The following is a 24,195-nucleotide window of genomic DNA, read 5'->3' as shown; positions in this document are numbered from 1 at the left end:
CATGTCCTCTTTATTGTATTACGGAGAGCAATGTGAGCATCCATTCCCATTGGATCACGCAGGATTTTACACCCGGAAGTAAGTATTCTCTGCCGATTGATTTTACAGTGCTATCTGCACTACTCATCAACTAAAAAACACCAGATTATCCTTGTTGATTACACAACATTGATTGGTTTAAATTGTGTACAATGCTTTTGTAATTTTCCCCTTCGATTCGGAGAAACAAACATTTGTTCAGTTTAGGATGGCCGAAGACACTACACTACCCAGAATCCTCAGCTATCGTTTGGGACTACACCATAGAGGCTTCTCAATTCTTAAATGTCCCCTCCTCGACTCCCCTCCTCGAGACTTAGTCCCGCCCACAGGAGATGCGAGCGGAGGACCGAGGAGAGAGGAGGGGAAGCAGCAGACGTTTAAAGAAATGAGAACTCCTCTCCTCTGAGCAGTCATATTAAAGCGACGTCCATTCATTATTACCTGGCAACAGCTGCATCAGCTGTCGAGTGTTTTGTCATATTTTATAATCTCTGTTAGATCAGCTGAACATTGTTCCCCCACATATTTACTTTGAATTAATTGAGAGTGCGGTATAATGAGACAATAACAGGCTACAGATGCGGACACACACACACACACACACAAATATATGTATATAAATATATGCAATTTAAAGTATGAGAGCACTCTCATAATAACGTAACACAATCAGAGACTGGATATATCCCCCCCTCTCTCTGGTCGCTGAAATGGGGAATTGAAATTACGGGCCAAAAGTTGTATTTGCAAGTATTAAAAGTAAGCAGAGGACACCAAACCAACTGAGACCTGTCTGTCCGCCGCATCTGCGCACTGTACAACACACACCGACACACTGTACAACACGCACCTACACACTGTAGCCTACCACACACACACCTACACACTGTACCACACACATCTACAGCTCCTAAAGCATAATCAGGCTACAGCCGTTGTGTATTTTATTATGTGAAGCACTAAATGTTCTTAGAAAAATATCGACTCTTTGTAGATATCTACTAAACTAAAGCAAATAAAGAGAGTAGGTCTGTTATACTGAGTGATATATATTGTACACACTGCTCTGCTTTCTGCACGGGCCTCACAGCTGTTCTCACTGTAAACATCGCGTTGCGATGAGAGCAGTTTCTAAAATAATATCCAGGGGATGCATGCAGAGCTGTCATTGGCTGAGATAAGTCCGGCCGTGCGTCACGCCTCCACCGTTCCCGGAAATGCATCCGCGGAGGAGCCGTGGAAGAACCATCAGTGTATCCTCGGTTATAGCTCCTCCAGAGAGCCTCCTCGACGCTCGATCCTCGGTGTGCATTTAGAGAAATGAGACGTCCTTCAAAATGGCGCGCTGAAATTCATTTCCGGGTCACTACCGGAGGACCGAGGAGTCAAGGAGTTGAGGAGGGGAAATTTGAGTATTGAGAAGCCTAATAAATAGTGCAATAAGAGTCTATACAAGTGATTGGAATATGATATATTAGACAAATCATTTCTAAATAGCAGCCAGATGAATGTTATGGATGTTATTTCAAAGTTCAGGTGTTTAATAGTCTTATGGCCTGTGGGATGAAACTGTCCCTGAGTCTGGTGGTTTTGGTCCGGATGTAAGATAAGATGGTACTTTATTGATCCCAATTTGGGACATTGTTTTTGTTGCAGCAGTATAAAAGACAAGGCATTTTACAATAAAACAAAACCACAAATAAACAAGAATAGAAAGAAAAGAAAAGAAAATAGAAAATATACGTGTTGAAATAGAAAATATACATGTAGATATTATATATGCAAATATACATATTCAAAGATATATGACAATGGAATATGGAATATCAAATATTGAACAGATTTGCAGATGTTAATAAGATCACAGATACTTGTATTGTGCATGCTGGCTTACTGAATGTTATTAGTAACACCTGCTCTTCTACTATCACAAGTCAAAATGTCTGCTGTTTTTTCCCCCCAAGTGTGTGCCTTGAACACATGGACTCCTGTTTTCCTTTCTTTATAAAAGGTGGACCTACTTGTTGCCAATACGCCTTAGCTGTTGATTTCTGGTGCCATCTTCTGTTAAGCGTTAAATACTACTGATGTACAGAGATTAAAGATAGCGACACACTGGATTTATTATGCATGATAGGGCATTAAGTATACATCTGACATCATTACAAATGTTCTACAGTATATGTATTTGAGCACATTCTTTATAATTACTTGATTTTCATGATGAAGAGTATCTTTTTGTTACAGATTGTGTTAATGGAATAGAAGTGCCTAAAATAAAAAATATTGTACACACAGGGCTGTTCAGAGTTTAATTTTTTATTGTCACACTTTGGTTGCAATCACAAGGAATCCTATTGTTTCTACAAATGCAAGGAAGGACTAACCTTCTTGTAAAACTTGCCTTTATGTAACTATTAAAGTTTTGTATTCAGTAATTGAATCATCCACTTACTTTAACATCAGATTACAGTTTGCAACATTTTGAATAATAAAACAAAAGTATTAATGTTAATTATTAAGCTAGTGTTCATTGTATGTTTAAATGAAGTACAATCTTATTCACATTTTGCCATTTCCAAAACCTTTGTCAACACAGACAGATTTGTTTTTAAATGCAGTGGAAATGAGGGGATGGAAATCACAGTTTTTTGGGCTCATTCACGTTTTACCGCAGCAATCCCAATATACATTCGTATTAACATTTAGCAATCTCAAGCGTGACGTACAGATAAAGGAAAGCTGCATAGTGTGTAGGCTTTTTGAGGTGCGGTGACCAAGCAAGTAAGGCAACCATAAGCAAACCAAAACTTTTCAACATCAATAGATCTGAAGGCCACTCTTAGTTCCCAAAAGTCAAACTGAAATGTGATGGTTTGATTAAAAAGTGGAAGCTAGCTAAATGGTACGTTACTTCCTGCATAGCTTGGTAGTGTTAGCCGTCTTTCCTACAGTATATAGGGTGAATGCAGCTAACAGCTTACCCATACCTGTGTTTCCCACTACCAGGGGCGGACTGGGGGGAAAATGTGGCCCGGGGATTAATTGACAGACAGGCCCACTTAATGCGCGGCATGTATCGGCCGGCCGGCGACGAAAGTATGTTACTTAACAAAAAACCCTATGCATTTTATGTTATTTTGGACCATTATTCATATAGTAATCACATTACCTGAGCCTACCTTGAGTTGCCTAGACCAAAATAGTTACAGCATATATTTAGTGATTTTAATGTTAACAGATCATTGATGCAATAACATTTGGACCCAATTTGCCTGACTTGACGCATGGAATAAAACATAGGCGTAGGAAGCATCCTCAATGTGGGTGAGACAATTTAACAGGGGATGTGGGCAGGTGGTGGACCTCACTTCCTCTAGGGGGGTCCGGGGGCATGCTCCCCCGGGAAGATTTTTTTTTTTTTTAATGTTGAAGTTAAATGCATCTATCTGGTCCATTTTGAGAGCAAAATTAGGGACTAAATCTATGGATACATCTCTCAACACCCATATGAAACAGATTTACTTTTTCTTTCAACATTTATTTGAACAGCAAGTGGAGACAAAAGTGACTGCACCCAAAACAATAAACCTGCTAGCTAACTAGCCTAAACTCAGTAACAGAATGTGGGCAACACGTTCTTCTCCACAGCCGCGCAACCTCTGAGTCAGACGTCACTCACTTCCCCCTTTTCTATCCTACGGGTACAGCCACTCCCCCTGAACCCCGTTTCCCTACCAACCCGCCCATGCACAGCACCGGCCCACCGGGAAAACTCCCGGTATTCCCAATGGCCAGTCCGCCCCTGCCCACTACAACTATCAACACTGTAATTCCTATCACGATTTTGATTGTATGCAAACATAATAAAGAAAAACTAAATGAGGCTCCTTTGTCGTGGTGCACACACGCATTTCTACAACGTCCAGCAGTGAGCTTTTATTCTATAAAACGTTTTTAAAATCTACTTTATAACTTGTACTCACGGGAGGCTTCTTTTATTTGTATTCATAATAATTTGTATTTTTCGTCAGAATGTATTATGGCAAGTTGCCATAATACATTCTGAGAATACGACTGCACTTTCACTATGCGACGTATTTATGATGCGCCAGCAGAGGTCATAAATGTGCATCTGCTGCTGTGGGGAAACTAAACTACAGTTTTCTATACAGCCGACTACATGATGTATAATAAGAACGAGGGACTACTGTAAACCTATGCTGTAAACTCATCTAGAGACTCTGCACCGTGCTCTGATGCTGTTGTTTTATGCTTTATGAACGTGGACAACAGAGAAACATATTCTTCATGACCAAAGTTGGAATTGAAATAAAAAAGAAAAGTGAAACTTATGCTCGTCACCCTCTCCCTCCGGTCCACATTAATACAAATGATCCCAATACGTATGAACTATGAAAAGATCTTAAAATAAATACAAATGTATTTATTATAAACGTTAGTCGTTAACATCTATCACTGTGTATATCACCATTCAAACATCTTTTAAAAGTTGAACAAACCCCACACAGCTCAGTAAAGACTGTGAAATGTTGACTTTATTTGATCATTTCAGTAAAAACTAACGTTCATATTTCTCTTTTTGATTATAATACTGTTGAACGTTCAAAACAAATAAGTTTGGCAACTTACCACATACGTTTTAAAATGCTTAATAATCACCGTAACTTTCATGATATCATTTCTCGGTCATAATCGGTTGTTTCCGTGAACGGCCGACTTGTGTGACGGCAAATGCTGCGGCTGCAAGGCATTGTGGGGCAGCATTTTCTCTTCTCCTTTCGGTGAGGGAGGTCCAGTGGTTCCTAAGCTAAAGGAGGTTATAAAGGACGTTTGAAACCTCCTTTCCTATCATCTAGACTCTAGAGCAGTGGTTCTCAAACTTTTTTCAATCATGTACCCCCTTTAAAAAAAAGATCCAGCCAAGTACCCCCTGATCAGTAAAAATGCCTATAGAGAGGCAAAGTCACGCCCATCTACTTCCGGCCCATGGGACCCCGGAAGCGAAAAATTAACATTGAATTCAATGGAGAGAGAAAACGTATCTTTTGATCCCGTTTGAATTGTGCCACGAACTACACATATGATGTTTGTCAATCTTAAACAATAAGTTCCATGTCAAAAAAGTCACATGTTGTCACAGGTCAGTGTAAACACAAGCTTCTGTCAATTATGGATCACTCAAACTATTTATATAAAAATATGTAATAAAGTTCTAAAACAAGTATTCGGTATATTCCTTGATAGCTTTTGGAGAAGGTTGTTTTTAAGTTTACTAAAATCTATCGTTTCAACTGTTTCACTTTATAAAAAGGAACAGGTGAGTTGAGCATCATTGAGTTTCTTATTCTGTCAGTAAATTATCCAAATGAAATGTTTATCATTATTTTATTCAACCCTAACTTAATCATGTACCCCCTTTAAAAAAAAGATCCAGCCAAGTACCCCCTGATCAGTAAAAATGCCTATAGAGAGGCAAAGTCACGCCCATCTACTTCCGGCCCATGGGACCCCGGAAGCGAAAAATTAACATTGAATTCAATGGAGAGAGAAAACGTATCTTTTGATCCCGTTTGAATTGTGCCACGAACTACACATATGATGTTTGTCAATCTTAAACAATAAGTTCCATGTCAAAAAAGTCACATGTTGTCACAGGTCAGTGTAAACACAAGCTTCTGTCAATTATGGATCACTCAAACTATTTATATAAAAATATGTAATAAAGTTCTAAAACAAGTATTCGGTATATTCCTTGATAGCTTTTGGAGAAGGTTGTTTTTAAGTTTACTAAAATCTATCGTTTCAACTGTTTCACTTTATAAAAAGGAACAGGTGAGTTGAGCATCATTGAGTTTCTTATTCTGTCAGTAAATTATCCAAATGAAATGTTTATCATTATTTTATTCAACCCTAACTTAATCATGTACCCCCTTTAAAAAAAAGATCCAGCCAAGTACCCCCTGATCAGTAAAAATGCCTATAGAGAGGCAAAGTCACGCCCATCTACTTCCGGCCCATGGGACCCCGGAAGCGAAAAATTAACATTGAATTCAATGGAGAGAGAAAACGTATCTTTTGATCCCGTTTGAATTGTGCCACGAACTACACATATGATGTTTGTCAATCTTAAACAATAAGTTCCATGTCAAAAAAGTCACATGTTGTCGTAAAACTGTTGAAATATAAGACTATGAAAAATACGCGACTACAAAGACTACAAATCCCAAATCCCATTCTGGCTCGCGTAAGTGATGTCACAGGCGATAATGCTCCAAGTGGTTGCGACTCGTAATTAAAGCGAAGAAGAAGAAGAAGATCTCATAACTGATTTATTCCCTCCAATAAATAAGAGATTGCTAAAAATAAATTCACTTTTACAAGATGCCTGTGTGCTTTGTACCAGGTTGTAATCACATAAGTGATCATACTTATAGATCATAGCTCGTTCTATCGCTTCCCGTCTGATGAAAGGACCAGGGGGGTATACTGCGAAGCAGGATTTTCGCTTAGCCGGCTAAATTCAGGGAAAACTCCGGCTTTCCGGTCATCCGAAGCTGGTTCTCTTTTTAGCAGGCTAGATCTCCATGGTAATATATGCTAAGCAGCTAACCTGGTCGGGACCAGGTTAGGTTGCAGGCTAAGAGCTCAACTCAGTGAAAGCACCGCCTGCTGACCAATCAGAGCTCAGTGTGCGGAGTTTAAAGCGATCAAGTCATATTACAGGAGAAAGGAAATACAGAAAAACTGCCGTCGCAGGAAAGACGGCCGGCAAAAATCACCGACTGTGTGAACGTGAACATGAATAGAATATCACCTCCATCTTCAGAGCAATCTGACTATTATAACATTAGCGTTAAGAAAGCGTACTTAAATATCGGCCACAACATAAGTAACCGGATCAGAGTACATTAAGTACAGTCCGCGGCATATCACTTCATAATGTATCATATCTCTCCTTATCTGAGTCAGCTGAGCCGTATCTGGCCGTGCAACACTCACTGTGTCACATACTGTATGCAGAAGTATTATTTTAAGCAACACATAAGTTGACGAAACACTCGAGACAAATGTAATTGAAGTCAGATCGTGTTTTAGACGGGGCAGTGATATCATAAACCTGTTAATGTACGCATTCAAACACTTTTTCTTTTGCCAGCTGTATTCACCTTGCAGGTGCAGCTCTGAGGCTTTGATCCTGGATAAAGTGTTTAAGTCATGGATGTTTAAAGTTTAACTTCTTCATTTTTGACTAGTATTAAAGTTCACTTTTCATTCAGGAAGTATGACGCTGCGCTGTCAGTGCGCTTCTCCATGTTTGTGATTGGTCGAATGCTCCAAATACCACCCCTTTCATGTGAACGCGCACCTAACTAGATAGGACACGGCTGGCTTGAGCGATCCACTTGATAACCAGCGTCGTAGTACAGTTTAGCGAGAGCGCGTATGTTTTGGATTAGGCCAACCGGCTAACTCAAACATATCCAGGTTAGGTTGAACCAGCTTCGTAGCATAGGCCCCAGGAGTCGTTGGACCAAACATATCAGGTAATACACATGTTGTGCATGGAACACAGTCAAGCTAGCTACATAGCTAGTAGCGAGCACGTTAGTTTGCATCACATTACTTAGCCTTGTCATTTGTATTAGCCTTAACATGAAGTGAACCCAAATGTTAAACAGTAAGAGTAGTCATGATGGTAAGTATTTTGTGAAACATTTGAAGAGGAGCCTATTGCCTGCTCCACCAGGTGCTAAGGGGGCGGGAGGTAGGCTAACGGCAGATTAGCATCTGCGATCTTTTCTACTTAATGCTATCTGCTCAAATGGTTAACATTGAACATTAAAAGATCAGGCAGTTCAGGTTGAGTCGAAGGAAGGAAGGCAGGCAGGCAGCTTTGCATGACATGTATTTATTTATAGAAGGACCATGCATACAAAAACATTAATCTCAGCAAAGAGAAGAGATGCAATATGCCAGATTATAGCTAATAGCTCATTTCCATCTGTGGTCCATTCTTCTGGACGTGTTTCATTGTGATGATAGTGAGTCAATCTCTTTGTTGGAAAGACAGTAGTTGAGTGATTACTGAGAGAACATTATTAAAAGAGATAATTCTTTAAAGTGTTGTTACTGACCTTTTTCTCTTTTATTTTCTTTACCTCACCTGTAACTGCTGAGACCCTGAGGAACATGCACACTGGACTGACCTGCTCTGGCAACCTGATTTCCACTGTACGTAATAGTATTTGGTTATGGTATATTATTTATATACATCAAAGGCACAATGCACCCCCCAGAGACACACATGTATTGAGTGTGATATTGTGCATAGGTCAAGTGAAATCATCTTTACATACTAGAAAACTGTAGGAGTGGCAACTTGTTTTGAAATTGAATTTTTAATATCCGATAATGAAGTTGATCTGTTTTCTTTATTCTTCTCTCTTCCCAGCTCCATCCATCACCGTGCTCTGTTCCTGCAGGTCCTGCTTGCTAATCAATGCTTTATTTTTTTACACAATTACAAACAAAGTCAATGTATTGTATGACATGAAGTTGTGCTTCATTCGGAGTCAATAATAAATTCATTCTGCCTTCAACTGCACAATGATTGTGGACTGCACCGACATCCATGTAGCTGCCCCCCCAGTAAGATGAACCAAGCACCAAGGACATCCAGCTGGCGCGCCGCATCCGCGGAGAGAGGGCTTAGACTGACCTGAGACCAGCACACCCAAACACAACGGCTCTTTTAAGAGCCACCTACAGTTTCAAAGAGTTGCAATCCTACGTTATTATAATTATTAAACAGGTTCATGTATCACTTAGTTTACTGAACCGTGATGAATGAAAGAAATGAGTGAGGTAGTGGTTTAAATAAGTTACAAAGACATTAATATATGAGTAACAGGTCAGTGTAAACACAAGCTTCTGTCAATTATGGATCACTCAAACTATTTATATAAAAATATGTAATAAAGTTCTAAAACAAGTATTCGGTATATTCCTTGATAGCTTTTGGAGAAGGTTGTTTTTAAGTTTACTAAAATCTATCGTTTCAACTGTTTCACTTTATAAAAAGGAACAGGTGAGTTGAGCATCATTGAGTTTCTTATTCTGTCAGTAAATTATCCAAATGAAATGTTTATCATTATTTTATTCAACCCTAAACAAATTGATTGTAGCTTTTTAATAATGACCTTACATGGTTAAGTTAAATTAACTTCAGAAAATCAAATCTGTTCTGAGAAAAAACTAATAAATGTTTAAAGATAGGAACTTGCCATCCCACTGAAGAACAGTCCGTAGAGATTTAAAGGCGTAGTTGTAGTTCAGTCCAACGTTTCATTTGGATTAATTTGACAACAGTCAACTATTTTCATAAAGAATATATATATTTTTCAAAGTCAACTTTATTGTCAATCTTACTCCGTTTGTGTTTATAGACAGAGATCAAAAATACTTTTAAATCAAATAAAATTATACAATTTACAGATATGTATACAAATATATATATATCCTATATAATGATGGTGGACACTTCACCTCCAGCAGGGCAGATGGCTGCACAAGTCCATCGGGGGATGCTCCCAAAACACCGACTCACTCACAAAGAGACCAGACTCGAACACTGTCTCCTGATAGGCCTGCACCCCTTCGGCCTCGTTTACAACCCCCCAGTTGACAGCCATGACTCCGTCCAAGTTGTACCCCCCGAGCACCCTCTTCATGAGGGACGCGCATGGAGTGGATGAAAGTCCCGACCGCAGCACAGCACCAAACTTGCTGGCTGTCAACCTGCCCCGCCTGTGTAACTGCCACTTTGTCCGCTGTCCTCCGGTGGCTGTCTGGATGGCAGCTTGCTGGTCTCTGCTCAGTCGCATTGAGGCAAGAATTGCCTCAAGCCCCCGACCCCCATGCCCCTTCACCAGCTCCGGCACGGTGACAATGGCCTGATGTTGAGGCCGCGGCTCTGGCTCAGGTGACAAAAGCTATGCCATGCCAAACTGTGCGCCCCTCAGTGCAGACCTGAACCAGTCTACATCCTGAGTGGCGATGTCTCTGGCCAGTGAGTTGTATGTCTCCTCTCACTGTTGATAGAGTTGAGACACCGGCTGGACTACTTTGGAAGTGCCAGGCTTCCTCCACTGGCACTCGACATCTGTGGAGCTGATCTGCCACATGGCACATATTGCCAATGCTGCAGCGTGGCTGCATTTGTACATCCCCCGTGCACAATCACAGACAGCGCTCTGCATCGCGCCATCGTCTCCCATGCAGATCTGTACAAATAAAGTAAGTACCATGTTTGTTAGCATGCTATAATAGATTGAATGAGCAATAATACAAGGATGGTCCGGATCTGGGGGTGGGAGGGATTATTTTTCCATAGTTTTGTCTGATTGTTGTTATTGTTTGTTTTTTCTGTAATTTTTGTAATGTGGTTGTACTGGTTGTGATTGTACATTGTATTTTTCTAAATGTGTATGAATACATTTTTGAAAAACATTTGATCAACAATTAAAAAGGATTTGGTCAGGATCTAGACTCAGTGTGTAGTTTATTAATTAATCAATGCTCTCTACATTAGGAAAACACATACCAGTGTACCCGAGGGAGTCACACACAGCTGTGCCTGGATAACCAAACAAATTGACAAGATAACCAAAACCCTTGAATCTACACACAGCAAATAAACTCAAATGACACAACGAGATGTAAAAGGAGATCACACATACAGTATAGTCGATATAAAACTGGCCGCTTCAATCTGAAGAGCAACTAAAACAAAACACGGGAGTTTACCTTGTTCTTGTGAACACTAATGTTATCCACAGCATACACACAGACCACGAAGTTCTAAAGGAGAACACTAGTTACTGAAACAAAACACGTTAGTGTACCTTGTTAGCTAATGTTAGCTAGCTGACATTAACGTTACACATTGCACTCATATTACTCACCAACATCTTGTAAAGCCGGTCCCGCTGCTCTTACAGAACCGACTAACTCCCCTTTCGTGTATGTACAGCTCTCAACGTGTCCAGACTTGTAGTCACCTCGTTTTATACTTTTATTCTCATTCTGAAAGAAACAGGTGAAATTTGATAACGTGACGGCCATCTTTGTGATGGTGACGCGTATTGTGCGAGACCAAGAGACCTGTAGTTCACTGAGCGGTTTCACACAAAAACATTTGTAACTTCACAATTTTACGACACATTTTAATTTTTTTGACTTGCAAAATATTCTTTTAAATTGACAAACATCATATGTGTCATTCGTGGCACAATTCAAACGGGATCAAAAGATAACCTTTCTCTCTCCATTGACTTCAATGTATAATTTTACGCTTCCGGGGTCCCATGGAGGCTCCCGGAAAGGGAGGGACTTCGCCTCTCTATATAAAGAGGTACAGTACAGCGCTGCACCATCTGATTTATTAAAACAACAACATTGTAATTGATAAACACTTAAATGCTACATTTCAAATGTTTACAATCCATCACTAAATTCATGGCAAACCAATTTTAACATCATGCAAAAACACTAAGACGACATTAGTTGCATTGAACTGATCTTTTTAATAAGTTGTACTTACAATTTAGTGAGAAACATGGGCTTGTCATGCTAACAGGGAGGCAAACTGCAGTTATTACACTTTGCGTTTTGAAATATGTGTAACTCTGTTAATATCAAACCCACACTGCTCAAACTTCGTTACTTTTCCTAAAATTGGTATATTTGTATATTTATTTATTTTGGGGGGTGGGGAATGAAGAGAAACAAATATATGAGCATTTTATGAGCATGGGATTTTGACCCCTCATATAAACAAATGTATAATGCTGCGCTATACTTTGCGGCCACACGCCGTTGCCAAGCAATGCTTATTGTTTAGGTGTCCTTTGATAAGCAGGCAGTCATATAATTAACTAGAACTATCTACATTTGATAGATTTGGACATAACGCGAGTGAAGTATAACCGGACGCTAGAGAGAGATCAGAGCAGCTGCTGCTGACGGAGAACACGCAGCTCTGCATTATCACAGCTCCGCCGCTGTGACGGATCGTTGAGTGGAGCAACATTAAATACACTAAGAGTTAGACCTAACACACTTAGCTAGTTTATCTACTCTGGAACTAGCTATAAATATATGTATTCTTTACTGTCGGGTCACTTATTACAGGTTCAGCGAGCTGCACGAGACTGACGGGCTGTCCGGAGAGGGAGAGGAAAAGAGCACCCCGTTTATTTTTCCCATTTTATTATCTAGAATTACTGTAAACTTTTGAATAAAGTAGTTAATCTACTATTAGTAGTTTGTATAAATGCATTAATTATGTTTGTTTTTTTCATTAACATAAAATAAATCTCACGTACCCCCTGCAGTACTCCAATGTACCCCTAGGGGTCCGCGTACCCCCATTTGAGAACCACTGATCTAGAGAATTCGAACGCCACTTATCATGGCTGCCACTGAGGGACTTCCGGGTCATTTCACTCCGTTAGGAAGGTTCCTAAGCTAAATGGACTATTCGACTTCAGCCCAGGTCGATTAATGGCGTCGGTGGGCGTCAGGCCGACGATGAGCGTCGACATGCCCTACACAGATTGATGTGTCCCGCACCGTCGGGTCTTTTCAACCGTGCAGACGCCTTTTCGCCGAAAACCCTTGAATCGGCGGGCAGTCGGCAAAAGAAATCACTCTGATTGGTTGTTCAGCTGGCGAATCAATGCATGAGAAGCGAAACGGAAGTGAGGGACCCAAACAAACTATTAAGAAGGCAAATCTGAGATTTCAACTCCAGCTCTCGACACAGGTTCAGGAAAGCCCTATGAGCTTCTCGCTGTAGAGCAGTGGTTCTCAAAGTGTGGGGCGCAGAGGCATGCCAGGGGGGGCGTGAGAGACCGGGAGGAAAAATGGTTATATAAAAAAAAAAAAAAGATTAAAAAAAAAAAATCATAATTTGAAAAAGTATTGATTCGAAAATAATATGATGCAGTACAGTACTATTACGTCTGGGTCTCTGTGTTTCATTAAAGCTCGGCTCTGTGTGTGTGGAACGAGCCATTTTGTGTGCGCGAGCGAGAGAGAGAGCGCACCGGTACCGGAGATCATTGTTGTTAGCTTCTGGTGCTAGCGAGCTACGCTAACGGATATAAGGAGTTTTTTCAACAACAAAGTGGAGGAGAGTCCTCTCCTGTCAGACTGAGAGACTCAGTGAGCTCAAGGATTCTCTCAGTGTTATCTCAGTGGGTCTCAAACGTTTTGGTCACCATTAATGTAAACAATTATTTCCGAGGCATACATATATATATATATATGATCATTATAGTTATAAAAAAATAAGAGAATAAATGAAAAACAGCTATGAAATACTATATGACAGCAAAACAAGAATAAAGTTTAAAAGGGTGATTTGTAATATATATCCATAAAGAAAAAATAAATCTGTTTACAGTTCTGTTTCATATGGGTGTTGAGAGATGTATCCATAGGTCTCTTCATTTTGCTCTCAAAGTGCACCAGATTAATGCTTTTAACTTCAATATTTAAAAAGAAATCTTCACGGGGGAGCTTGCCCCGGACCCCCCTATATGAGGTCCACACACCACCTATAAAAATAGCACTTGACCCCTGCTTACACCTATATGCCGTGAGCTGATTATCGAGCCTTCGTTGTAACAGTTGCGGGAACACTGTGTATATGCGTGTGGGGAGTGTTGCAGTAGAACATTCCACTGTAGCGACCGATACATTAATGGGAAACCCTAAATGTTTGAGCACCCTCTATGAAACGTCAAGCTACCCCACAGCACCCCCAAAAGAAGTCTCTGGCGCCGCCACTGAGCCTGACTATGTGTGTTGGGGGGGCCCGACTTTTTTTTTTTCTCCAAAGGGGGGCCTGACAGAAAAAGTTTGAGAACCACTGCTGTAGAGTGAAAATGGAACGCACACGCTATTTGTTGTTTGTTTATATCACACAGTCTGTTCTTCTTCTCTCTGTTATCACACAATCTGTCTTCCGGTTGTTGCCTCTTTTGAATGACGAATACACACTACCGCCGCCTGCTAGTAAGGAGAGTTATTGCCACTCACGCATGCGCAGTTCGTGCGTGCTTCTTGGCCGTCGGCTGAAGTTTTTGCGGTGTGTTCCAGTGCGACACATGGCCAAAACGCAGAGACGCGAGGCGACGCAACAGTCGGGGTCCGTCTGTGTCAGTTCTTTGTTGTCAGATTGGTGTGTCCGGGCCTTAACAAGTAAAGAAGATAACAAAGAAAATGCATTTTCAGTCCTGATCCACCACTCCTCTGAACATTCTTAAAAGTCTAATGAAAAACCCCAGCTCGTGTTCGTCACTTTGTGTGGGACTGGATTTTCCCTCCTAAGATGGCTCCTTCAGCTCTCTTGTGTTTCTGCACAGTGACCTGCAGCTGCCAGTACTTGAGGTAAACCCACATGAGGCTGCCATTCTTCCTCTTGTCCATGTTTAGCAAGTCAGCACAGTGCGTATCTCTCTTAAAAACATCCTTAAGATCAAACTCTAGGTCCAGTTCTGCCAGGACAGGGTCTTTGACAACCTTGATCAGCATGTTCTTCTCCATCTCCAGCCGCTGGTCCCGAGGTTGGATGAAGGAACAGTAAGCATTCTGGCGCTCCAGAAGCTGATACTCCAGCTCCTTCAGAGTGGCGTTGGCTCGCTGGAACCGGTTGTCTTCTCGCTTCAGGGCCTGATGCAGTAACGCCCCTGCAGCGCCGGACTTCACCAGCCTCTGCTTTTCTTCCTCCAAGGCTTCACGCTCCTTGTAAGAAAGAAGACAGTATTTTCTTTTTAATGCAGGTCCATAAGGAAATAGCACAGTAGTGGAAATAAACTGCAAGACAAGATGTTACCTCATGTAGCTGTTTCCGTTCTTCCATCAGCTGATGGCTCTGTGAGACCATGGCCTGTTTGTAGCCTTTCACCCTCTGCCTTTCCTTCTCCAGCTCCAGCTCGAGTGTAGCTGCTGCCCTTCGCCTATCTGTTAGTGTCTCACGGTACTTTATCTCCATTTCGCTTTTTATTGATGAAATGTCTATTTTATACTGAGCTTTGACCTCCTGGATCTCCCTCTGAGACTCCCTCGTCCAGATCCAACCTAAACGGCACAGTGGAAGTTGAGAAATTATTTAAATAAATAAGATAAATTGCAACTATCTTAAACTCAAGCACCTTTTTCTCAACCAATGGAATTATCTGAAGCTTGTGCTTGTTTGCTAGGTTCGAGAAAGTAAGTACAGTTAATATATCTTAAAATAAGAATGTATACAACAATGTAGACCCAAACAAAAAACCATACTGGCTTTAATAGATGAGATATTAAATTGTGTCTGTCTTTGTGTCAATTTAAAGTCATAATATGCAGGAACTCAATTTCTGTTTGTCATATTGTCAAGTCAGATTGGTAATTATTAGTCATGGCAAAGAAGGAGAATATATTTTAATAGCTACCTAATGGCATTTGATATTTTGGGTTTTCAAAAGCTCAACCAGCTTTGTATGAGCACATTCAATATCTATTCCTGTAACCTAAACACAGACACACTCTGATATAACTTACGAAATGCAGCCAGTCCCAGCATTGGGACCAGCAGGGCGTAGTTCCATTGATGGCCATCACCGGCCCCCGCCCCCCTTCCTCGGGGATCTGGCTCAATGTTCCACATGGGGGGTTCATTCAGGTTGTTCATGGAAGCTGCTGTCACAGACACATACACACATGAAGGGAGATCAACACAGCATATACTCCTCTGAATATGCATTGCAATGAATGTTTACATTTTGCAACACAAACTGGTGCCCCTGAAGTAGCAGTGTGCCTTTTAATCAAACAGCCACACTGCAGTAATATCCTACTAGCTTCAATTAGCTTGTTAGCATTAACCGAATCAGACATGACTAAGCTTGAAGGTTCATGCTAGTTATATTATTTAATACAAACACATTACAGGACATAATAGTCTTGTAAATCCGACTACTAGTCGGCACACGTCTGTTAAATATTGGTGCTGCGTCTCACCTTGAATGATAAGTCTAGGTCACTTTTGTTCCTGCACACTCCGCTTACACAAGTTTACTCGTTAGCAGTCCATCTATACCGACCGGGGGTATTTCGTAGGAAGTTACTTGATTAAAGATCAGTTTAGATCTTAAGGGTAAACTCTGTTTGAATTAAGCGAGATGTATTGTAACTCTCTAAGTGGTGTTTTAAAAGTTAAATCACGGTTAAAGTAGGATTTAAATGATAACTGTCGGAAGTAAAATGAGTGACTCCCCCGTTTTCGCAGAATGGTTTGGTCCATTGCTATGGAATATCTCATCCTTCACGGTGGCTCAGAATCGTTCCTTCAACTGACAACATGGCGAGTGTCCGTGCTGCCTCCCGTCTACTCTCCAAGAGGATATTATCTAAAACAACAGCTGTGAGTTTTTGCAATTGTCTACTTAGTCCTTCACATAACCCTATGTGATCTATCTATCTGTTTTCTACGCTAAAAGCAAACATTTTGCTGCACTTTCTGCTTTCGTAACTATCAGATTCCGATGTGTGTAACCTGTGTTATGTAGCTCAGGCTGTTTCAATGTGACACCAGGAAAATGACTATTATGCTAGTCTAACAAAAGGTCATGTATCTATACCAAATCTATGTTTCGTTATTTATTTTGAGTCAAATGTCAACATTACAGAGGGATTTGAACATGTCTGTTAGTTAACGTTACCTCTGTTGCCCTTGTGAAAAACTGTTTAAGCTAACAGTAGCTAGCAAAATGTTATGCATACAATACAAATACATTTAATAGCGACTGCAGACTCAATGATTCTTACACATATAGCATGGTTAATCTCAAATGAAAAAATCAAGTACAAAGTGCACTATAAAATCTAAGCTATAAATGATTACAAATATTAATGCTATATTATCGATTGTTATGGAAGTGTTATTAGCAAAACAAAGTTGCCTTTAAACATAGCAGTGCTTATTAGAGGAGTATGTTTTATGTAGTTAAGCATATTTCAGTTTATGGAGCTGCTATTATATATAGTTCTCCTCTGATATCAATTGTTGTCTTTTCTGCCAGGTCCCTGCTGCTGCAGTTCAGGGATCCAGAGACTTTCACTTCTCCATCTATGGCAAGAAGACAAGTGCCAAAGTATCCGATGATGTGAGTCACATATTTACTCTTTTTCACCATTATATAGGGTTATTTGTGTTGACGCATTATAGGGGTGTATTGTACATAAGTACAACGGATAGTTTGTATTGCACTCATTTTGTTCACTGCATAATTTAGTGTCAATATTAAACTTGATAACTTTCTTGACTATCTGGATTTCCACCGCTTGCTGGATGCTTCTAATTGGAGGTTTTTTGGTAACTTCTTCCCTTTTATTGTTTTCAGATTTCTACTCAGTACCCAGTAGTAGATCATGAGTTTGATGCTGTGGTGGTAGGAGCTGGAGGAGCAGGGCTGAGGGCAGCCTTCGGCCTGTCTGAGGCTGGCTTCAACACCGCCTGCATCACCAAGCTCTTCCCCACCAGGTCTCACACTGTTGCTGCACAGGTATGAGAACATACTGTATGTTATGTGTTCATTAAGGATTTAGATTATTTTGCAGGTTCTACAGAGTTACAAGTTCAGATAATTTTGTATGATTGGACACATATAACTAACTCTCAACACAGTGTTGTTTGGCACATTCTAAGCCTCATGTAGATTTAATCACTCAATTAAAAGTTCTTAATCTTTAATAAAGTAAATATTAACCTGGTTTACAGGGCGGGATTAATGCAGCTCTGGGAAACATGGAGGAGGATGACTGGAGGTGGCATTTTTACGACACAGTGAAGGGATCTGATTGGTTGGGCGACCAGGATGCTATCCATTACATGACAGAGCAGGCTCCTGCAGCCGTAGTGGAGGTAAGAAGGCGCACACATGCGGAAACACCTGCCCAATAGTGGATATGTAATTTTGTACTTTGTTTAATCAACACTTTTTTATTTTTGCATCCCATCCATTTTTTGTATGCATCGCAGGAAATATCAAGTTGTTGTGCCTCTTTTCCAGCTGGAGAACTTTGGCATGCCCTTCAGCCGTACTGAAGAGGGCAAGATCTACCAGAGGGCCTTTGGAGGTCAGAGTCTCAAGTATGGAAAAGGAGGCCAGGCTCATCGCTGCTGCTGTGTAGCAGACAGGACAGGACACTCACTGCTGCATACACTTTACGGACGGGTAGGTCCCCACACATGTTCTCTGCCCTTTATTTCACTCAGTTCCTTCATAAAATACCATGGAATACAGTTTTACCTAATTTCATGTATCCGTCTTCTGTACAGTCCCTTCGTTACGACACCAGTTACTTTGTAGAGTACTTTGCCCTGGACCTGCTGATGGAAAATGGAGAGTGTAAAGGAGTGATCGCTCTCTGCATGGAGGACGGATCTATTCACCGCTTCAGGGCCAAGAATACTGTCATTGCTACTGGGTAGGTATCACACTCACTGTCACAAAAACAGGAACAAATTAGACATTTGTCTTATATCGACTCTCTGAACTTTGGCAGTAAACTTGAGATGGACAAGTTTAAAAATGAGTTGAATCTTCTCTTCCAGGGGTTATGGAAGAACCTATTTCAGCTGCACATCTGCCCACACTAGTACCGGTGATGGAAATGCAATGGTGACCAGAGCTGGCCTGCCCTGCCAGGATTTGGAGTTTGTACAGTTCCATCCTACTGGTGAGAGAAATAAAAAATATTCTAACTAACAAAAACGCAATCTTATTTATGAAAAGCCTTATCTTATTTTATATAGCAGACTCTTTAATGCTCTACAGCAGCTAAAGGCATGCTTAAAATATATTTCTATATTTTTGATAGTAACTTGAGCTAGTGTTGTTTCAATAAACGTTCAAAGTCCAACATGTTGTCTTTTTGTAGAGGTGTGATAAGACTCTGCCTAGTTGTCCTGATTGTCTTTTGTCCTGTGGTGCGGTTGTTGCCATTTTATGTTTCTGAGTTTGAATTTCTACAAAAAACGAATCATGGAAGAGATGTAAACCATGTTGTGTAATGCTTCGACAACTTCCTGTGTCTGGGAGAGATAACGGATATTTATCCTATTCACTTCATGGGCAATCTGTTACACTTGCACTTGGAATACTTTTAGGTGAGGAAGTCATGCTTACATGTATGGAGGCTCCCCAATTTTGGGCTGTTCCATAGCTCTGTTCAGGCCTGGCTGTCTCCAATAACCGAGCCTAGTCAGTAAAAGACCAGTGGTCATCTTTATTTTTGTTCCTGCTGGGAATCTGACACCAGGCCCCTCTATGATGTGACATGTAGGAGGTCAGCACCAACTGCTGAGCCACTGCAGATTTGTTCACCTTTTGTAAACCCCAATATCAATATATCGTCAAGAATATTTGAGCCTTCTCAAATGTCCTTTTTAAAATGTGAATCGTTCCAGGGATCTACGGAGCCGGTTGTCTGATCACAGAGGGTTGCCGTGGAGAGGGAGGCATCCTGATCAACAGTGAGGGAGAGCGCTTCATGGAGCGCTACGCACCCAACGCCAAGGACCTGGCCTCCAGAGACGTGGTGTCCCGCTCCATGACCATCGAGATCAGAGAGGGCAGGTATGGATTAAATGAGTGTGTGATGTAGTGTTTATTTTGGCAGCTATTTTTCATTTAGTGTAAGTCATGTTTCAAATGGCCTTGTTCGTTATTTTCATATCTAGTCTACCCGATCCTTTAATTAAAGGTTAAAGGGAATACAAGTCTTAGCATTATCAGGTAAACCCTACTACTTTAGTTTGAGTTAATAAAACTGTGGAGAATTACGTTTTCTTTTTTTGTCAGATTCTATAGAATGTCAGTCGATCTACTCTAGCCAAAATATGACCTTGTTTTTTTCTAAAGAGCTCCGTTTTGTTTTTGTGCATCCTGACTGTGCTCAATGTGTGATGCCGCTCTAGTCCTGATGAGTTTTTTATTTAAACTTTCTTTTCTGTCACTATTTTTCAATCTGTTCTTTTAGTCATAAACATTACACTTTGATATAGCCTTGTTCGTCATGAAAAAAGGGGTTGTAAATGAACATACTTCTTAGTCATAGTTTGCATGAACAAAATGAACACTGGTATGTCACGTAACTGCATGAAAGAAATGTCAACCTTTGTACACATAAATGATTTCCTTCCTCCTGTGTGTGCTCCTTCAGGGGTGTTGGTCCAGAGAAGGACCACGTGTACCTGCAGCTCACCCACCTGCCCCCCCAGCAGCTGGCCACACGGCTGCCTGGTATCTCGGAGACGGCCATGATCTTCGCTGGAGTCGACGTCACTAAAGATCCCATCCCTGTTCTGCCCACCGTCCATTACAATATGGGTGGAATCCCCACCAACTACAAGGGACAGGTATGTGATGTGTGCACGAGCACCTGCATCCACACTAATTACAACAAAGTGACCCACCTTATTAACGGTTTTTCCCCATCAGGTGATCACTTATACGGAAGGATCCGACAAGGTGGTTCCTGGCCTGTATGCGTGCGGCGAGTCGGCGTGTGCCAGTGTCCATGGAGCCAACCGGCTGGGTGCTAACTCTCTGCTGGATCTGGTGGTGTTTGGAAGAGCCTGCGCCCTCACCATCGCCGAGGAGAACAAGCCAGGTGAGCCCCCTCTAATGGCTAGTGCCTACTATAAGAATAATGAGATTCTTAAAGCCAGGGAAGGCAGTTTTCTGGAAAAGGTAAAAAAGCAGTAGAATTTCCAAATACAGCCCTTATCCTGCAGCTCTCTTCTCGACACACTCTTTCCTGAGCCCCACCCACCAGAACCTGAACCAGTACTAGTCATTTTTTTCATTAACATTTTTGCAAGCTTGTGGGCCTGACATAACCGCAGAACATTTCTCTCGTCTTTTTAAAACACTTTCGATATTGTATTATTGCGTTATATACTTTCTTATAGACTCTTTTTACGAATTCTGTCTTGCTTTTTCTGGGTTGTTTAAGCACCTTCTGAAGGGACGTGCATCTGCTAATGTAGAACAGCCAATAAGAATGCCTTCTCTCTGAAATGACCTGTGATTGGTCAAAGTCTTCTGCCTACAATTTCTGAAGCCTGTAAACAGAGGAGGTGCCGAAGTCGAGTTTCCTCTGAGCCTTATTTTAAATAATCTCAAAGGTCAGAATGGAGTTTTTGCAACATGACTCAAATAACCTAATTTTAAGATCTGTTGAGATTTGTTCACATTTGACCCTGAGCGAATGTGTCTAGGAAATCAGATGAATTTTTCTAGATGGATGTAAAATTTAAGTCGAATATTAATTTTCAGTTTTGATGTAAATGAACACCACTACTACAGGATTATATTTAGTGTCGCAGTGCAAATCACCTGCTTGTTTCATAGCTGACTCTGGTGTGCTGTTTCCTCTTCAGGAGAGAAACTGTCCCCTCTGGCGCCCAGTGCAGGAGAGGAGTCTGTGGCCAACCTGGACAAGCTGAGGTACGCCAACGGAAGCCTGAGAACCTCCGAGATCAGGCTCAACATGCAGAAGGTAAACACTAAAGACACACATGAGATCCCTTACATTGTGCATTAGATACATTATTTGAAATGTGTTTCCTAAAGAAACTTCTTCAGAAACGCATAAATAATCTGCCTCTTCCTGCTTTTCCTTAGACTATGCAGGCCCACGCTGCCGTGTTCCGTACCGGCTCCGTTCTGAAGGAGGGGTGCGAAAAGATGGATGCCGTTTACCAGACCTTGGCTGACATCAAGACCTTTGACAGAGGTACTGCACTACTGATTGACTCTGTCTTTTTACAGCTCATTGAGTCTCTTTCATGCTGCAAGTGCTGAAGTTCCTTCTCTTTCCTCTCCTCCAGGCATCGTATGGAACACAGACCTGGTGGAAAGTTTGGAGCTGCAGAACCTGATGCTGAACGGCGTCCAGACCATCAACTCTGCCGAGCAGAGGAAGGAGAGCAGGGGAGCCCACGCCAGGGAGGACTTCAAGGTGGGATTTGCTATACTAAATCTGGGTTTCTTTCTCATTGTTGCTGTGTTTTTTTCCTTTTCCCTTGCCAGTGTTCTTTTTTATGTTTTTGCATTAGCAAATTATTCCTGTGTATTGCTGCCGGTCTTTCCTCTGACATTGTTTTTGTTCGACTTTATTCCAGGATCGTCTCGATGAGTATGACTACTCCAAGCCCCTGACAGGTCAGGTGAAGAAGACCTTCGAACAGCACTGGAGGAAACACACTATGTCCACAGTCGATGTAAAGACTGGAAAGGTGAGTGTTGTGGGGCTTACAGCAGGAAGTTGAGCTTTTCCATTATTCACGTAATAGGCCAGAAGAGTTGGTATGGTTTGATTGATCTTTGTTTTTGTGTGTTCCCAGGTGAGCCTGGAGTACCGCCCTGTCATCGACACCTCTCTGGATGAGCAGGAATGTGCCCACGTCCCTCCTGCCATCCGCTCCTACTAAGAAGATTCCCTTGCCCACGCTCTACTCTCCTCACACATTCAATACACTCATTGACCTGCTATTTATCAACTTACTCTCCCTGTAAAAGAGAGGGCATTTTGGGACGTTCATTTAAATCGCACATGTGTATCCCTTCTCGAATCGTAAAATACAAAAAAATCCCTTCGTCTCATCTTCTTGTTCCTCAGTGTTTTGCCTTGATTTAACCTGCATGCAGCCAATATCATTTCAACATTGTGACCTCTGTGTGAGCTGGATATTGTTGTATATATTACCAGGCAACAAAAAACATAAAATAGTTATGTGTTGCACCACTTAAGCTTTGCTTTCTGTGATGACACCATACGCTCATATTAAAACCTGGCAATGCTTTCTTTGATTACATTTTTTATTTTTTCGCTTTCTGAACTGAACAGATTTGAAATGCACATGTTGCCGACAAGCAGTAAAGGGAACTTTTAAGTATGTAAATATTGCATAAATGCACAATAAATATGAGTAATACTTTATGTTCTTTGTCGAGTAGGCTATGAGGTAGTATTTTCTCGCTCATTATGGCCTTCAGTGTTGGGTGCTTTCTGTGACACTTCATGTGTGGTTCAAATGATGAAGAACATCTCATGCTACGTAGATCAACTGCTGACTGTAAGCTTCAATCATCTAGTTATTAAAAGGTTAACCAAATCAGGCAGTTCTGTGTGTATGTATTCAGCCACAATGTGTTGAAACAATGGCTTCTTTCTACTAAGTGGGATTGCTGTATGCCCTCTGAAAACTTGATCAATTCCAGGAAGAGTCAGTGTGTGTGCAAAGCTTTTAGGGTGCTGATAAACAATTAAACACTGAGCACCAACACTGGTGCCAGCTCTGAGTGCATCATGAGCGGTGAGAGAGGTTTCCATTCCAAAACAAAACTGTTTGTGAAAGAACCTCACACTTTTCCTGCTTTGCCAGAATGGCTTTTAAAAATGTAGCCTACTCACTTGATGTACTACACAGATTCCCAATCATTGCTTCTTGTTCTAAGTCATTGAAAGGATTACTTAATTTATTTGCTATAAGTTCATTTGTTCTCCTCTTACTACCATTTGTACTTATTTTCACATGTTCAATAAAGTGCAGACATAGAAACAAGAGCATTTGGGTTTTGTTTGTTCACAACAACATCAACACAGACTCCTCCATATTTGAATTCCCATATGTGCATTGAAGTGAAATATTTTGGTGCAATTGGACCAAGGTACGTTGTAACGGTTTGTTTTGTTAAAACAAGTATACCACCCAATGTTCCGTTTCCATAGGTGGGTGGGTCTCCAGTGCTTCCTTGCTTCTGATTGGCTAGTTTGCTCTATGCTTGCGCTGTACTCTTCAAAAATAAAGGTTCTAACTCTTTGCCTTTACACAGTGCAAAAATGACAAGCTTCTGCTATCTTTGATGAGCGATTATTTTTGGCCATACGTTTTTAATAAGACTGACGAAGTTGGAATCAGTTGTAGTTACAAGCAACTATCCCAAATACTATGAAATACTTTTACTGTTTCTTAAGTAGGCTACTCTCCTGTCAAAGTCCCCTCCATAG

At 41.1% G+C, this 24,195-nt stretch overlaps 2 protein-coding genes and 1 long non-coding RNA gene across 5 annotated transcripts; 2 read left to right on the top strand and 1 right to left on the bottom strand.

Moving 5' to 3' along the window:
- Positions 1-7,476: 7,476 nt before the first annotated feature.
- Positions 7,477-8,666, top strand: LOC139435324 (uncharacterized). The gene is made up of 2 exons (XR_011644601.1): positions 7,477-8,298; positions 8,519-8,666. It is a non-coding gene; the product is annotated as an uncharacterized lncRNA (long non-coding RNA).
- A 492-nt stretch (positions 8,667-9,158) lies between these two features.
- ccdc127a (coiled-coil domain containing 127a) lies at positions 9,159-18,497 on the bottom strand. Of its 3 annotated transcripts, none has more exons than XM_071205805.1 (5): positions 18,426-18,497; positions 15,676-15,813; positions 14,969-15,213; positions 11,031-14,877; positions 9,159-10,349 (listed from the first exon to the last, which is right to left on the bottom strand). In XM_071205805.1, exons 1-4 carry the CDS (start codon positions 18,433-18,435, stop codon positions 14,431-14,433), a joined length of 840 nt encoding a protein of 279 aa, XP_071061906.1. In that variant the 5' UTR covers positions 18,436-18,497; the 3' UTR covers positions 9,159-10,349; positions 11,031-14,430. The 3 variants fall into 3 exon arrangements, with proteins under 3 accessions (XP_071061906.1, XP_071061908.1, XP_071061907.1); XM_071205807.1 differs by lacking the exon at positions 18,426-18,497 and adding an exon at positions 16,135-16,252; XM_071205806.1 differs by lacking the exon at positions 18,426-18,497 and adding an exon at positions 16,135-16,251 and having other exon boundaries at positions 15,676-15,810.
- sdha (succinate dehydrogenase complex, subunit A, flavoprotein (Fp)) lies at positions 16,460-23,751 on the top strand. The gene is made up of 15 exons (XM_034101750.2): positions 16,460-16,537; positions 17,196-17,279; positions 17,517-17,678; positions 17,894-18,037; positions 18,186-18,350; positions 18,455-18,603; positions 18,731-18,855; positions 19,586-19,754; positions 20,341-20,536; positions 20,619-20,790; positions 21,563-21,681; positions 21,807-21,918; positions 22,013-22,143; positions 22,307-22,420; positions 22,529-23,751. The coding sequence occupies exons 1-15, from the start codon at positions 16,475-16,477 to the stop codon at positions 22,613-22,615; spliced, it is 1,992 nt and encodes a 663-aa protein (XP_033957641.1). The 5' UTR covers positions 16,460-16,474; the 3' UTR covers positions 22,616-23,751.
- The last annotated feature ends 444 nt before the right edge of the window (positions 23,752-24,195 follow it).

This window comes from Pseudochaenichthys georgianus, chromosome 16 (genome assembly GCF_902827115.2).
Source record: "Pseudochaenichthys georgianus chromosome 16, fPseGeo1.2, whole genome shotgun sequence".
In the NCBI taxonomy this organism is placed as follows: Eukaryota; Metazoa; Chordata; class Actinopteri; order Perciformes; family Channichthyidae; genus Pseudochaenichthys; species Pseudochaenichthys georgianus.
The sequence above is the reverse complement of the archived record's forward strand: the minus strand, read 5'-3'. Positions and strand labels throughout refer to the sequence as shown.

Bases quoted from the DNA above. Each gene is read 5' to 3' on its own strand.
- sdha (XM_034101750.2), top strand. From the start codon at position 16,475: ATGGCGAGTGTCCGTGCTGCCTCCCGTCTACTCTCCAAGAGGATATTA. The intron at 17,679-17,893 runs GTATGAGAACAT...CCTGGTTTACAG, and splicing joins CTCACACTGTTGCTGCACAG to GGCGGGATTAATGCAGCTCT. The intron at 19,755-20,340 runs GTATGGATTAAA...GTGCTCCTTCAG, and splicing joins ATCGAGATCAGAGAGGGCAG to GGGTGTTGGTCCAGAGAAGG.
- ccdc127a (XM_071205805.1), bottom strand. The intron at 15,214-15,675 runs GTAAGTTATATC...TGTGCCGTTTAG, and splicing joins GCTGGGACTGGCTGCATTTC to GTTGGATCTGGACGAGGGAG. The intron at 14,878-14,968 runs GTAACATCTTGT...CTTTCTTACAAG, and splicing joins AACGGAAACAGCTACATGAG to GAGCGTGAAGCCTTGGAGGA.